This window comes from Puntigrus tetrazona, chromosome 17 (assembly GCF_018831695.1).
Source record: "Puntigrus tetrazona isolate hp1 chromosome 17, ASM1883169v1, whole genome shotgun sequence".
Lineage (NCBI taxonomy): Eukaryota > Metazoa > Chordata > Actinopteri > Cypriniformes > Cyprinidae > Puntigrus > Puntigrus tetrazona.
Window position 1 is genome coordinate 17,651,058 of NC_056715.1, and position 16,488 is coordinate 17,667,545.

Genomic DNA, 16,488 nt, shown 5'->3' on the forward strand with positions numbered 1-16,488 from the left:
TCTGATAACAGACTGAAGAAAACATATACAAACACTGGGTTTGGGGGAGGTAACGTTAGTGGGATTTTAGGGAAATTTCATGGGCATTTTCAATAGCATAGTGATGGTGAAAAATGTCCCCATGCTTGTTTTGGATTCACTGCGCTGACCAACAGAAAGCTGCTTGTTTTAAAAGTGACTTCTTTAAGAACTACACCAGTGATAACAAAGGACTCAAAAAAAATTCACCAAAAATATGTGAACCACAGACTAGGATAAAAGGGGAGTTAAAAGGCAACCTGGTAAACTTCTTTAAACCTGACGGCATTGTAAAAGACACGAGTGCAATGATAAAAACACGCCGGCCATAGAAAAACTATGGAAACTAAAGCAATGTGTTCTGTGAGAATGGTTCCTGTTGTGTGAGATGTGCTTCACACATCGCTAAACTTTCGACAAAGGAGTAATGTGACAACTCCTTTAGGATTTGGCCGAAAGGGGGGTATTGTACAACGCAACGTAATGATGCCTTTCTTTCACAAGCTGAACAGGTCATTTTTCTTCAGATTCTGATGGCATTCACTGGGTTTCAAAACACAGCTATTGTGTATTATTTCAGTACTCTCCTGTTTAATAATTTTTTTTTTTTAAAGCAAGACTGTGACTTCCCACACGGTTAGGAAACAATTCCACACATCCTCCGGCCCTAGGAAAAATCTGGCCCTAGAGTCAGGGGTCCGGAGGCAGGTGTTCAGCAGCTGTCTAATGTGACAGGGAATGGAAAGCCTTATTCCAGAGCACCTCGGACAGCTTCTGTTGTCCAGATCATCAGACACTAGTTCATGTGGGTTTCTGTCATTGCTCTAGTCGAGTTAGTAGTTTAGCTCTTTTGCATATCGGTGAAGCGAGAAGAGGGGAACTCCAGGACACAGACAGAGTGAAAGGCGATCCGGCCGAGAACAAGAAGCTAGTGTATGTATGTCAAAGGTCTTTAGCACCTTAGCAGCAAAAAAGCCATCTGTCAACATGTTCCACACATCAGCTTTAATGAGACGCCACTCAAACTATTTACAGAGACCTCCTCTCTCCGCTGCGCCAACCGGAGCCCGGACATTCAGAGGAGGGATTAATTAACAATTAATCAACAGCCGATTCGATAGGCCCTGACCATACCAGGAGGCTGTTTACAGCCGTTTACTGACAGATGAGATGGGAGGCTGAGTGCCGTGTCCTAACGTGCACTATAAAAGGCTTTACTGTGACATATAAATACGACTGCGCTTCGGACAGGTGCGAACAGGACCGTGAGTACAGAAGACCGGTGTGTAATGTATGTACACTAATAATAATATTAGTGGAAATATCATCTGAAAGCCTCCTTCACTTAGAATTAGTTCAGAGTATAACAGTGAATGGTGTCTTGACTTGAGCGAGTCTTCTCAAGGCACAGACTCCAGCTCATGTGAAATACTGTAACATTTTGATACCATGCAGTCTTAATAAATAAATGACCAGGGTCACTTTTGATTCAAGTGTGGTCTATGTGGTAAATAATCACAGCATTAGTTCTGTCTCAAGCACTTAAGTGCACATAAAGTGTTACCTGTGATCCACTGGTCTCGTAATAAACTGATAAGGTTTGAAAGCTAATAGTTTAATGCTCTTCAGTGCAGACAAATTAGATTCATGATCATATAACCATTACTGACTGACAGACAAAGACTAATTACTGTTGTAATTGTACAATATGTGTCTTGTTTAACACACACTTGTTTTACTACTGAACAATATGGGATAATTTTACATGTGCTATATTTATTTGGATAATTTAATGACAGGAAATATGTTTGCTGAATTTCTTAATTTAAATGCAGTGAATATGTGCGCAATCAACTGTGTGCGCAATCTTGTCAAATTAAATTAAACGCTAGTAACAGTGTGCATTAACAACAGTTTCAACCTAAACTAAAGATACACATCGCCAATGAAGCGAAATTAAAGTAAATAACATATTAAAAATAAAATGAATAAAAAAAAAAATACTTTCGAAGGTGCACAAAATGAATCAAATTAAAAACAAGCAACATGAGGAGACTCACACATAGATCACACAGCATGAAGTGTCTCGAGAACGTAGTTGTGTGTAAGGTGTAGGGTTAGGGGAAGGACATTGAAATTTATGTCTATGAAGAGCCCCTGTAAACCACATACAGTATGCCAGTGTGTGTGTGTGTGTGTGTGTGTGTGTGTGTGTGTTGCGGAGCACTATGAGGAGACTGTGTTTTTGGGTCAGTAGTGATCCAGTCGGCTGTAAGCTCCTTGCTGAAAGGCTCTCTGTGCTGACGCAGCACTGAGTGTGTGTGTGTGTGTGTGTGTGTGATTAAGGGGGTCAACATCCTCCTAATCTCCTTACTAGATAGCGCTTCACCCAGCTAATGATTAGCATCTTCCCTAAAAACACAACACAGATGGACAGCACTGAGTCAGCAAGTGTACACAACAGTTGCTTTCCCTTTCTTTATTTAACGTGTCTGGTTTTAACTGCCACCGAACGAAAAGGAGGCAGACAAGACAAAAAAACGATAATATGATGACATAACTAAAGTTTTTTTTTTTTTTTTTTGGCATCATTTGTATCGGTTGAGGATGAACTTTAAGTTGTATTTTTATTATTAAAGATGATGAAATAACAGTAGAGTTCATGAAGCTGAAGTGTCCAGCTTCACCCGTTGTAGCTCCATGGCCCCTTTTGTTTGTTAGTGAATTCTAGTGAATGAATTTGGACAGGCACTGACCTGGGATGTGTTTGGCCCAGCCGATGATGACCACCAGCTCGCGGTCGGCCAGGTCACACAGCGTGGTCAGGGCTTTGATGTCGCTCTCGGGCATGGTGGGGTCCGGCATGGCGTAGATCTTCTCTGGCTCCGCTACCAGCAGATGAGACACGATCTTCGTCACTGAGGACCGCAAACATGATAAATAAAATAACATCGACTATGTTTCACATTCACCACAGAAATATTCACAAACACACTCATTATATAAATCATGCTTATGATGCTTAACTGATCTGTAGTTTATGCAGCTTCAGGAAAATACTGAATTCATAATTACATTTTATGCCATTGTTTGCATATACTGATAAACATTAATAAACCATAATGACAGATTATAAAAGCTTGCAACCTGAAGTTGTTAACGCTAATGATGGTTTACTGATGAGTAGTTATGCATATTAATGGTGTTATGCTTATTGTAAATACAATGTAATGTAATATTTAATAACATACGAGCAATGTAATATAATATCTTGATGTAATGTTTATGTTTAGTTGAGAACTTTCAAAGGCTGAGAATCAGCGTATGGTTTTGCAGATTTGGTGTAAGTAAACATGTTGTATTGCACTCAGAGAAAGTGTGATGTAAATGTGTGACTTTTTTTTCATTTATGAATATATGAAATGTGTGTGTGTGTGTGTGTGTGTGTGTCCTCACAGGGTTTTTTGGCTGGCGGTGGCAGTGTGAGCCCCAGGTAGGCTGTGTTTTCTGCATCCATTCTCCTCTTGTATTTCTGTCGGCCTCCTCGTACACGATCTAGCCGAACACCTGAGCAAACACAAACCGTGCATCACACACACAAACACACTTTAGAATCAATACACACTGTCAGTTTGAGTTTGAAGAGCAAAAAGGCTTTTATTTTACTCATATTCACATGAGTGATGTGAGAAACAACCAAAGCTGTGTAAACGTGATTATGTTCTGTAACACAAATCATTGAAACTTCAGCATTTGATTAAAGCAACATAATAATATACGTGTCTATTACGGCATTGATCTTATGGTTCTACATCATGCATGCAGGATACATGTAATTTATTTTAAACATATATATTTAACAGCCTTTATTAAAAAATGTAAACTTTTTTTTTTTTGTATTTCTCATTTCCAGTTGGTTTTTAATGTACTAAACAAACCTGAAATCAAGTGTAGCACGAAATACAGACATAACTAAAATGAAATTATACACAATAACACATTAACAAGTAAAATATTTTTTTCAAGTGAAATAAGCGGGAAGATTTCTATTGCTTCTGTGCTAATCGGTGCAAATGTACTACTTTAATATTCCTTTGCATTGGAACTACTATTTGCTTTGTAGGTTTTTTTCTAATACACACACACACACACACACACACACACACACAAGCCTCTATAGTAACAGTATCAGAGTGTAAATAAATCATTTCTCCTTTAAGGGAAATTTAAACCGAGGAAAGAGCTGACAGATTCACCAACACACAAGCGTCCACGGAGCGGCCGACAGACGCTAGCGAGGGAGCGAGGATCAGCGGGACGAGCTCTCAGCGTGTGACGGAGGTGTCAGGCCTCCATATGTGAACACTGTGACACTACACGCCTGCCGCACATCTAAACAGATGAATATTTAACACAGGGTCAATGAACTCACAGACGGACCTTCTCATTATTGAGCTCATCAGCAGCGACAGCAGCCACAGAGCACTTATATACAGCATCTACGCAAAACTGACCACTTTAAAGCGTAACTATAGAAATTACACAGATGTTGTTTAGCGTGTTTGGTGCACATACGCTATAAACGCCACGCTAACACTTTATTTATTAGCCAATTATTTGATAAGAACGCTGTTCCATTTGTACATTACTCACCCCTCCTAAACCTGTAATACTTGACCTGTGTTTGTTCATTCATTCACGCTGGTTTGAATGTGAAAATGACTGCATATGAATCTGTATCTGACACATGGGGGTTATACATGCAAACCAAAAATCAAGCTCTAAATCAGAAAACTGGGCTGATTCTTGAGAACTGGGAAAGATCTTAAAACGAATTAACAGAATTGTTTTGGATTAGTAGGCATGTTGTGTTCCTCACAAAATGACATTTTCAGCTCCATCTACTGAATTCTGACCACACTGAGGCAGGAAATCTGACTGAGTTGACAAAATAACCCTATTTTCCAAATGACACGTTAAAAGAAGCAGCCTTGGTGTTATTCATTTATTTTTAAATATTTTGTTTATTTATTGCTCAATATTAATAAGACAAACAGTTGGGTATTTTTTAAAACAGTATATTTATATTTGTTTGGAGCTGACCTGTCATGGATATCACACTGTAAAACATATGTACAAAAACTAACTAACTAAGTTCAGTCCCAGGCCATTTATACAGACGATTGCTTAAAATATCCAAATTGCTATGACTACATTAAAACTATAGAAATTCTAAAAACATAGAAAACTCAACACATAATATAGTTAATCCAAAATGCGAGCAACCAGTTAAAGTTCCCTGGAGGCTAAATGATTTCATCCCTCTACAACTACTGTGTCAGAGGAGGTTTGTGTGCTACTCCAGCAATTACACTCCCACAATTCTCCCTGCTCCCTCTTTATTGAACATTATAGAGTGTGAGATTAGAACAGGGATGGCGGAGAGGAGAAAAACACAGAGAGGAGGAAAGGAGGACCATTTAGCAGCCATAATCAACCGACAAATGAGAGCAGTGGCGTAAGAACAGGACACTGTTGCATCATTTACGGACAGCGTAACTCAGATGCAATGACCGCAGCCTTAAGAATCTTCACCGGACTGCATACGCTTTGCATTTTCCACGTTTCCCAGAACCGTACAACTTCAAAAATATGAACTGCTAATTGCATTTGATCTGCACTGCAATGTCTATTTCATCAAATGTGACACAAAAAGCGCAACAAAGAGCAGCGACAACAAACTGCATTATCTTTTTAGAAGCCAAATCGGGAGATTTCTTCTCCTTATACAAATTATTTGATTCCCTAGAAACAGAAATCTGATTAGGATTGTCTTTCAATTTCCTGACACTGACAACCCACTAACCTAATTACCCGCCGGTCCCCGTGGTCCTACTCTTCCTCGCAAACTCCGGGAGATCATTTGATGCTTGCTAAGTCGCGGTAAAATCTCATTTCTCCTAACTACGATTTTAATATTTTTATTGATAGTCACAGACGGTGGGGAGCGAGATAAAATGATTTTGAATTATGCTAAAGATTGGATTGACTGAACGCACCGTAAATATAATTTAAATCTGGCCCAAATGGTTTGAATTAACAAGCGTATTATTACAACATACCTAAAGGACATAACTGTAGTCCTAAACAAAGGCATATTCTAATTCTTTGTCACTGCCTTGTTGCTGAAATTGTCATGTATATAATGCTAATGTCACTCAGACATAGTTTTGCTCATACGATGGAAAATGTCCAAGAAGAAACTAGTCTCAGCTGGTTTAGTTAGTCTCCCCAAACATCAAACTAGGTCAGCTAAAACCGGCAGACCACCTCAGGCTGGTTTAAGCTGTATATGGTTTTCTCCAAACATCTTGATGGAACTGGAGAAAGGCTTCATGTCAAATGCTGCCGTCAGCCATCGCGAAGCCAGATTCAGAGGTACATAGGTGTCTGTTTTAATTAGAACAGTAACTGTCATAATTAAACAGATGCTGGCAGGAATTAAACCTTGGCACTATCTAGTTCCCCGTTACACCCAGAGCAAGACGGTCAGGGTGAGAGAAAGAAAGAGAGGGAGGGAGGGAACGAGATGATAAAAGAAAAGGGCTGATTTGCAATGGATCGGTGTGGCATGAGGTTTTTAGACTGCAACCTCACTGGTTCAAATACTACGACATGCATCTATGCATCAAATCACAGCTTACTAGATCAATACTGTTTTTACAGTTTTATCTGCACTATGAATTAGAGGACGTGTGTCTTTCCAATGTAAAACAAATGTTTGTTCCATAAAAAACTAGTAACTTTTACACCAGTATTCAAACCTTACATTACGTGCCAACGGTTTTGTTTCTCACTGTATGTAGAAGGAAAGTGAGTTATGAATATCATAAGACAGTAAGAGCGCAGCATGCAGATCATATGCTGCTTATGCCATATCAGAGGACCTGTCTGGTTTATATTAGACGGATCGGTGTATCATGAGGTCTTTCAGATTCAAGAATGTGTGCGAGGTAAACTAAGACACACTAGTTAGTGACATCTCAAGACAGACTTACGCATGTTATGTTAAAAGAAAATCAAATGTATCTTTATAATGTTTCAATTAATAAACTAATAAATATCCCACCAGTATTCAGTCCAAATTTGAAAGCCCTACGTTGGCCGTCAGCTTTTCGGTTTCTTGCTGTATGCAGAAGTAAAACGAGTTGTGACAATAAGAGCACTGAATGCGTCTTTCGGACGATTTCACATGCATGAGAGGAATGAGCTGCTCAAACTGGAATATGTTCAGTGAAACACGAGAGCGATGCGCTTCTGAAAGCGAGTGTGTTTTACGGCGCTGACCGCCGCCGGTTCACAGCGAGCGGATCTCGAATGTCGTTTCTTCAAAGCGAGCGAGGCGGTGTGGGAGAGAGAGAGGGCTTAGGGCCAGCGAGGAAGGCATCCGAGCGCGGATTAGCCCTTGGGCCCATGACTGCGCGAGGGCCAGCTGACCCCGGACTCCTTTTCCTCTCTCAAAACAACAATCCCCACTTGAGCAAAGCCCTTACAAAAGGGCCTGTCCCCACTCCTGTCGGTGGTTCGCTGTGGGTAGCTGGACTTGGCAGGAGCCCTTATTTTTGGTGGTCTCACCTGTTCTGGGTGCCTGTCATCTGGGTGAGGGGAAAGTGTCAGCGTGGCTGGGATGGTTGGCAGTGCCTCGGGGAGCTTAGGCTGACCCGTTTTTAGCTAGGAAATTCACAGGGCCATGTCCTGAGGCCACAGTGAACTCTACCTTTCATGGCTGCCGACAACCCCCATCTGAACTGGCCTCTCGTCAGCACTATTTCAAAGAGCCCTGCATTTGGCAGCTTGGCATTTTTCCTCGCGAACGGTGACGAGAGATACAGCAAGCGAACCGCAGAGCTGACATCTAACCCAAAAACACCTGTGCCGTGGCTTCTTGTAGCACGGCCGGACCCAATCAGGCACTCTTCCCAACGACGGTGCCAACAAAGGAGGAAACTCGCGCACTACAATCCTGCCAAAGGACAACTGAATGTTGCTCGCTATGGGTTGATGCACTTTTTGGAAAAAACGTAAAAAAGCTGACCTTAAGGAGTACAACAACCTTTACCCCTACAAAAATAATACCTAATGTAATACTAATTAGTAATACCCAATGGTACATACCACTGCTCTGTGGTACTAATATGCAGCTTTTAGGGGTAAAACAGTACAACATTTCTGGGGAACAGGGAATTTTTCTTTTGAAAATTTCCTTCCATTCAGCAGTTAAAAAAATAAAATAAAAACAGACCTATGTGTTGGTTAGGTAAAAATGTTGTATTGAAACATTCTAAACTGTAAAATGACCATAAAGATTATAATTTAAACAACCTTATAGTTCAAATCACACTTTTTTTTTGAAAAATACAAATACAATTATGTATAAACATATATATTTTCAGCTTTATAAATGACTATGTATCTTACATATGATTGGTATGAACAAAAGCAGCAGATAGGATTAAAAAAAACGCATTATGCTTTTATTTTTTTTACTTTATTAGGCATCATATAGCGTAAATGCCATAAAAAAATTCTGATAGTCAGTACCCTTCAAATATACAATTATCTAGCGGCTGACTCCTCTGATGGTACGTGAATAAGTGTATTACACATCAAACATCTCTCTATTTTCTTTCTTATTTTTTCCTGCCTATTCTCAGCACATTGGAGCACAACATCCACACATCATATCTCATTGAAATATCTCTTCTTTCCCACACAGCTGATTTGACTCATGATCTATGAAATTCAGTAGTTGTCTACACTTTCTTTAGAGCATGTGTGTGTGTTTTGTGATCAGGCAGTCATCTGTCCCCCTGTAGAGATGATCTACAGCGTGTTCATCCAGCAGTGATCTAGGATCTCTGGTGGAAAACACATGTTCACGCCTGCGGTAATCCTCTCACCTGTTCAGACGAGGCCTCGAAGGAAACCACACACACACACACACACACACACACTCTGAGATGTGTCTTAAAGAAGTCGCTCACATAAAAGGAACATTCAGTCATCATTTATTCACTTATTCACTTATGTTCTTAAAAACTTCTTCTGTGAAACACAAAGTAAGATGTACGATGTAGAAATACGATGCATGTTTCAAAAAAGGATCATAACATAACTTTTTTGTGGTTTCTTTTTGATACCATCACTATCCATGTTCACTGCACTTCTTGTGAAGAACATAAAAAAATGTGATCAGAATAACATGAGGGTGATTTAAAAAAGGTTTTTTGAGTAAAGTAGTCAGTTAAACTTTTTGCATAAACTGTTGTGCATATCATGTAAAAAAAAAAAAAATTTAATTAAAAATGCAAAAAACACTCTTCTGATGTCCAAAACCAATATATCAGACACATAATTCTCTATAGATTTTATGGCAGACGGAAATCAGACGTCTAGATGAGGCTTGAGAATGTGAGAGATGTGAGTCTCGTGGGTTTAAAGAGTCTTTGGATTACGTCAGTGTAATCTCTCAGTAGTATCTGTTCCTTTCTTCCCAGCTCCGATTCGCTTCCATTGATCAGAAAAAAAAACTGTAGTCCCTGACATCTGAGTCGTCTTATTGATCACTTCCTGTTTTGAGGGAATGAAGCGGGTCCAGGACTATGCAGTAAATCTCACGACTGAAAACATCCTGCGCTCAGAATACCAGCACGCCTGACAAACTCCTCAGTTTTATCAGCTCTGAAATTATTCTTCTATCATTACTGATTAAAGTCATTTTTCTCTCCTCATGGTGGCCTTCTTCAGATCACTGTACTACTCACTTAATCATGGCTTTTAAAAACAAGATAAGCGAAACAAAAATGACATTTTATTGCTGTGAAGCGCAGCTGAATTTTCAGCATCATTCCTCCAGTCTTCAGCGTCACATGATCATTCAGAAATACTTCTAATAATATTACAGATTATTACAATTTAGTAGTGTTGTTGTTTCTATTAAATTTATAATAATGTCACTGCTCTATGGTGTTAATATGCAGCTTTTAGGAGTATAGTACAAAATTGTCCCATTATGGATACTGACCCAGTGACTATTCCCCAGTGAATGGGGTATTTTTCTTCAGAAAATTTCTTACATTTGATTCAACCCGTGTGTTGTTTAGGTAACAATTATAATTTTATAGTTCAACTCATATTTTTTTTAGCAAAACACAAAGTATTATAACATATATCTGTCAGAATTATAAATGACCACGTACAGTACCTTGTATATGATTGGTTTGGACAAAAGCAGCAGACGGGCTGAACGAAAAAGCAATTGTAATAATCGATGCAAACATAATCCGTACAGAAAGCATGCCAGCTAATCATACAGCAAAAATGCCATCGACACTTTTCCCTTTAGATATAGTTATCTAGCGGCTGACTCTACTGGCACACGGAAACGTGCATTATAATACAACTCAGATGATTTCTATAACCCTTCTGAGCTATAATAAACACTTTCGCTGTACGAGACGCTCTTTGTTTGGGTTTGTCGCAGTGTGAGAGTTGGCGGGATGTTGTCAAACAGAAAGGAACGTTTGGGACAGTTAAGTTATAATTAGGCGAGACGGCTGCATTGAGCGTGACCTTCGCTGGGCCGTGGCTCCGCTCGTATGCTGAGGGTAGACGTGGACAGACGTGACCCTCTGCTTCTCATTTCCTTGTCGCCTTGAAAGGACTGATTGATTTGTCGCTCACGTAGCGTCGGATCGGACGCAGACAGTGACCTTGCACTTGAGGAGGAACGCAGACGGCCAACGAGATACCCGTTCATGTCATCTATTCATTTGTGCGATGTTTGAGCATATTTTCATAATGGTGAAAAAGCTGATTGAACTCTTTACACTAACACGGAGCTGAAGTAACGTGTAGACCGTCAAACCCCTGAAAGATGCTTATAAAAGGGCTGAGCTCGTCCTACTGTTGTCCTTTGTGTTATATCAGGGATTCAGTTAATGTATTATATCATTGACTTAAAAAAGAAAAAAAGCGTAATGAATTAAACCTTTTAAATAAAAATGAATATGAACTACACAGATGTTATACAATAATTACTAGTAATTTAAATGACTTTGTGTACATTTTTATACATCTTCTAGTTTGCTGCTGAGAATATTAAATGAAAATAGTTTAACATTTTTCATGAAAGAAATCACTACTTTCATTCATCAAGAAATCGGAATTGATCAAAAGTGACAGTAACGACGTTCATAATGTTCGAACATATTTCTAGCTCTTGAAATTTCTATTCACTAATTAAAAATATGATGATAGTTTTTATAAAAAAAGTGCAGCACAACTGTAATCACTGATAATACTCAGTAAATCAGTATATAAGAAAGATTTGTGAAGGGCCGTGTGACATAAAGACTGGAGGAATGATGCTGAAAATTCTACTTTGATCATGAAATAAATTGCTGCTCAGAAAGCATTTTAGCTATTTTATGTCTTAATAACACATCCTACTGTATTTTTTTGATCAAATAAACGCAGCCTTGGTGAGCAGAGGACACTTGTTTCAGAAAATCATCTCAAAGCCGTTGATGACTCCGTCTGCTTCTCCATCTTATTGTTTAAGCTCCATTTTTTGACTCGACACAGGTGATTCATTTCTGACAATCCCTCCCTATTTTCTGGGCTCTTATGCCTCCAGATAATATATTTGCATTAATTTTTCATCAGTGCGTAATGCGATTCATTCTCGGTGTCTCGTGCGGTGGACAGATTCCGTTACTTCATTCAGCTCCGTATAGAGCTTTCACAGATGGATTGTGGGTGAACGACGCACATTACATTACAGACCTGCTTCCCATCCAGCCCGTGCACGCATAAAAAAACACGCATTCACGTGAAGACAGCGGGACGTGAACAAAAGGAGAAAGTTGAGGGAAAGAAATATCTGTGAGCGTATTTGATTGTCACAGATTTCCCACATGGCAGGACTTTAAAAAAGCATCCGCAGGAAGAGAGCTGAGATGTTCGGAAAACATTTAGCGGATCAATACGTCGGGGAGAGAGCGTGTGCTCTGGGACAGAAGCCTTTCCAGTCGGAATACTGTTACACTTCTATTAGTCAGACGCACGGATCGACCTATTCAGCATATTTCTGTCTCTCTGCCCAACAGGCGCAATTATTTACTGCATGTGAGCGCGGCTCGTGCCAACGGCCCCTGAGGTCCAGCACTCTGACACGGGTCCGCCGGAGAGCCAGCCAACAACATTTACCAGTCTAACATTGGCTTGTGTGTCTCTGGCAAGCTTTGCGCTCGGCTCTGATCGCTGTGGCGTGTGTTTGATGGAGTCGCTACAGACCGGGGGACTGATTTAAAGGCCAACAAATCACATTACAAAGTAAAATGTGACCTAATGAAAGACCTGCTGAGGTAAACGGCCAAACATACCGCAGACGTGTTCGATACGGGAACAGGTCATGAAGAAATACGCTCATATTTTAGTATACAGTTGTTCATGGCGGTGTAGTTCCTGTTAACCAAAACTAGAGCTAAAACTACAACCATTGAAATTCACTAAATGAAATACATTTATTGAAATAATAAAAGTTACTGACAAATAATATTTGTAAGCTGTAAAGTTAGTAGTACAACTGTAGTGCTAGTAACTTTAATAATAACAATAAAGCGAAACATATAAAACTAATAAAAATGACAAAGCACAATCCAATTACTAAAATGAAAATATAAAAGGCTATTTAATATATGACATTTGACATCAACAACATAAGAAGAGGGAGATGTTTCTGTTCATTGTATTTTCTGATGTACGACTGACTATATTACCGGTCTCTTTTAGAATCTGTGAATTCAAGAATTTTTCATAAATATATCAAAGCAAATTTTAAGGTTTGGTGTATTTATGGATAAAAGCAAGGAAAGTTTAGACCAGAATCCAAAACAAAATGTAGCATAACCCCCTGACTGGGCTTAACCCAACTCTAAATGACCTACAAAGATCATATAGGGTCTTGTACACAGCTGAATAAACTGAGAGGAACTGAGAGGAAACTATACTATTCTATTATAGGTTTTAGAAATGGTCAATTGGTTATATTTATCTATTTTTCTTTTATTTTTAAAATAAAATATGTTTAGTAATTCTTCTGATTTTAGTATGTTTTTGTATTGTTTTTACATTTTTATCAAATTAACTATAAATAAAATATTTTATTTTATATATATATATATATATATATATATATATATATATATATATATATATATATATATATATATTTTAATTTATTTATTTATTTATTTTTTGTTAATTTTTTTTTTGTTTAAAGTTCTTTTCATCTCATGTCTCATGTTTAATTAGTTTTAGTATAAAAAGGTTTATTGTATTAAACAAAGCGACCTGTTAAAATCACATTTCTTCTCTGTTCCTGTGCCAGCTAGACGTCGTTCTGCATTTAAACACATAGTCGGGGTGTTGGTGGTAATGCATTACAAGGAACGCAGGTTAACTAACTAGTAAGAGTAAGGCATTACTTTTTAAAGAAGTGATGCCATTATTTTGTTACTCATGTATTGAATCAGGAGTAAGAGCAGAGGCACTGTACGCTGTCTGAACATGACCTTACTGTAGTTCTAGACTAAATGTGAGCATGCATTTACTCATCTGCACATCTCAAAATGAATAAAAACAGTCGAATGCAATATCTATGTATTTATTTAATACTATTCGATTAACCGATGTCTTTGCTTCTGACCAATTCAACCATTTGGATGAACATAGCGTTTGTGTTCAATTTTTTTTTTTTTTTACATTTGCCAAAGCTTTAAATTGTTACATCAAAAAAAAATAAGCCCAGCCCAGGTAAGAAAACGTAATGCAGTGCACAACTTTCCGTTAGAAACATGGTAAAGCAGCTTTCCCCTCACCTTCCTTCAGCATGCCCACTTTCAAGCACTTCATGAAGCGGCACGCCTGGCAGGACTTGCGTCTTCTTTTGGTGATCTCGCACTCATTGGTGGCCGGACAGCTGTACTCGATGTTACCTGGTGAGAGATAGGGAGACGCTTTCAGCTCTGCCCGTCCAAAAATAACCCAAGGAAAGCAAGCTAATGCGGGAGAGTTTTACAGTGCGCCGCCGCATCCATCAAAGCGATCAGAAGAACGCTCTATAAATCACTTTATTTATAAAATCATCTTTTACTCAATTTGATAAATTGCCTCTGGCCGTGAGACACTACAGAACAGGGACAGTGTGCGCTGCGGAGATGAAGAAACATGAGCCCGCAAAACAGATGAGACAGGATTCAAAACAAAAGATCCCTGCGCGTTTGCTTTCGGTGCTTCCATTCGGATCGCACCTCGCCAAATTACATTCACAAATTCAGAGCGCATTTTACATAATACCCGAGTCGAGCCGCAGCCGCTCTCTATTTACATGGAGAATAACCAGCTCCTGATACATTATTCAAGCTGAGCGCTTGATACCTGCGCAATAAAAGAGCCGTTTGAGTGGCATTGTGTGGGTAACAATAGGCAAAGTGCTTGATATACTCAGCCATTCTGCTTGTGTCCATGTACGTTTAACCGCGATGAGGCATTTCAATTAGGACATGTATGGGTAATGGCAGGAGCCATGGCTAAATGCAGGATGACAGTGGGCAGACAGCGCTCTTGTTCTCGTGGTTTGAATGTCTATGCGGATGGCGCTCGCTCAATTTATTCAGCCTTGTCTTGATCACTGAAGACGCTGTGCTGAATAAAAACAGTGTGCTCTCTGACATACTGTATGGCTGAGCAAAATACTACTCGCTGCAGGATGTAGAGCGTTCTCCCTGCGAGCAACTTTTATATACTTGTTTTGTACAGTTGATGTGACAGAGATGAATGGGCTGGTTCTGGCAAAGATGAATGCATTTAGGTCTTCTCATTCATAGCTAAGTGTCTACTGTTCAGCTGGCTTGTATTTAGTGTAAATGTTCGGCGTCATAAAACTGCTCGATAAAAATGTCTCGCAGATTTTGGCCACTTGCTATTCAATTATACAAACACTAAGCCTATATAACACAAAACGTCGTTTATTTTTTTGGATTGCCAAAATCTTAGCAGTGTGGGCGGCATATACATCAGAAATATACACAACACACACACACACACATTTAAAAGAAATTTTAAAGAAGCTTTACATCAGTGTTAATTCTGAAAAGCATTCAAATGAATGAATCAGTAAGGAGCTCTATATTTTAGTATGAAAGTCAGTCTATCACAGTTTTGTTTTCAGCTGCTTACACAACTTTTCCTCGTTTTTTTTTTTTTTACTTTACACACAAATCCAAGAATTATTCTTAATTCCTGTTCCATGTTACATAGAGGACTGTATTGTGTTGAGAGGCTGATAATCAATGTGTAAGCAGCTGAAAACTAAACTGTACTGAACAGGTCAGTGAAGCTCATCTACAGCGTTTACAGATGAAGCTCCTCCATCGGTGGAAAAGCTCTGAAATCTTCCATCCCCCAACTTACGCAATTATGTTAACATTATTGCACAGATCAAGCAGAGGGTCCCAAGATGTATTAAATAATTAGAAATTCCCCTTTTTATCTGGGTTATACAAATCAGTATGCAAATGCAGCAGATCTCTTTGGGTTTGGGGTAAATAAAGTCTGATCGCTCCTCTTCCTGTTTTCCCATTTGTTGTGAGGATCAACTAAACAGCGCTAATCAAACACATTTCCTGTGCGTTTCCAGATAACAGATGCTTTTGATTCATGCTTTTCCCACAACTAGAATGTGCAGCGACTCGTTCCTCCTTCATCCGATCATATTTTGTGGAGAAGGGAAGGCTGAGACTTCCTATTCTGGGATGTGTCCCTGCGGGATCATTAGGGCAGGATGCGTCTTGAATTGCAGTGTTGGTTAGCGTATATCTTAGAGTCTGATTGGCACTCCATCAGGAGACGGATGGCTCTCATTCCCTCTCAGATACACCGCTAGCCTCACGTAAACACGCTTCGACTATCAGCACGAGGTCTGGTCTTCCTAACTTATTTCCAGGGTAAATTACACAGGGACTAGACCTCATGCCATCAGAGACTGGTGCGTTCAGCACACGACCCCAGCTCAAATCAAAAGGCTGCTTAGTAGTTGTGCACACTTCGGCGAGGGCTGCATGATTTGAGGAAAAATTCTCAATCACGAGGCTATAAAATATGAATTAAATAATCATTTTTTATTATTATAAATATGTAATAAAATTACTATTATAATATTCCAATGTAAATTTCAAAAGCATATTAAGTATATTATTTAAAAAATAACATTAATAATATAATAATATTAATTTCACTTTAAAATCACTTTGATTTAAAATATTTAAAACAATAAAAATACTAAAATAATAGTAAAAAAAAACAATAGCAAATACTAAAGCACTGAATTATATAAAATATTATTAT

General features: G+C 38.9%; 1 protein-coding gene across 7 annotated transcripts in view; it reads right to left on the reverse strand.

Moving 5' to 3' along the window:
- esrrb (estrogen-related receptor beta) overlaps window positions 1–16,488 on the reverse strand; it is a 53,226-nt gene that overhangs the window by 13,468 nt on the left and 23,270 nt on the right. For all 7 annotated transcript variants that reach the window (XM_043263338.1, XM_043263334.1, XM_043263333.1 and 4 more), the window contains 3 exons: window positions 13,962–14,078; window positions 3,475–3,585; window positions 2,775–2,936 (listed from right to left, as the gene is read on the reverse strand). In XM_043263338.1, the coding sequence (XP_043119273.1) occupies window positions 2,775–2,936; window positions 3,475–3,585; window positions 13,962–14,078 (390 nt within the window). The remainder of the gene's footprint in view (window positions 1–2,774; window positions 2,937–3,474; window positions 3,586–13,961; window positions 14,079–16,488) is intronic.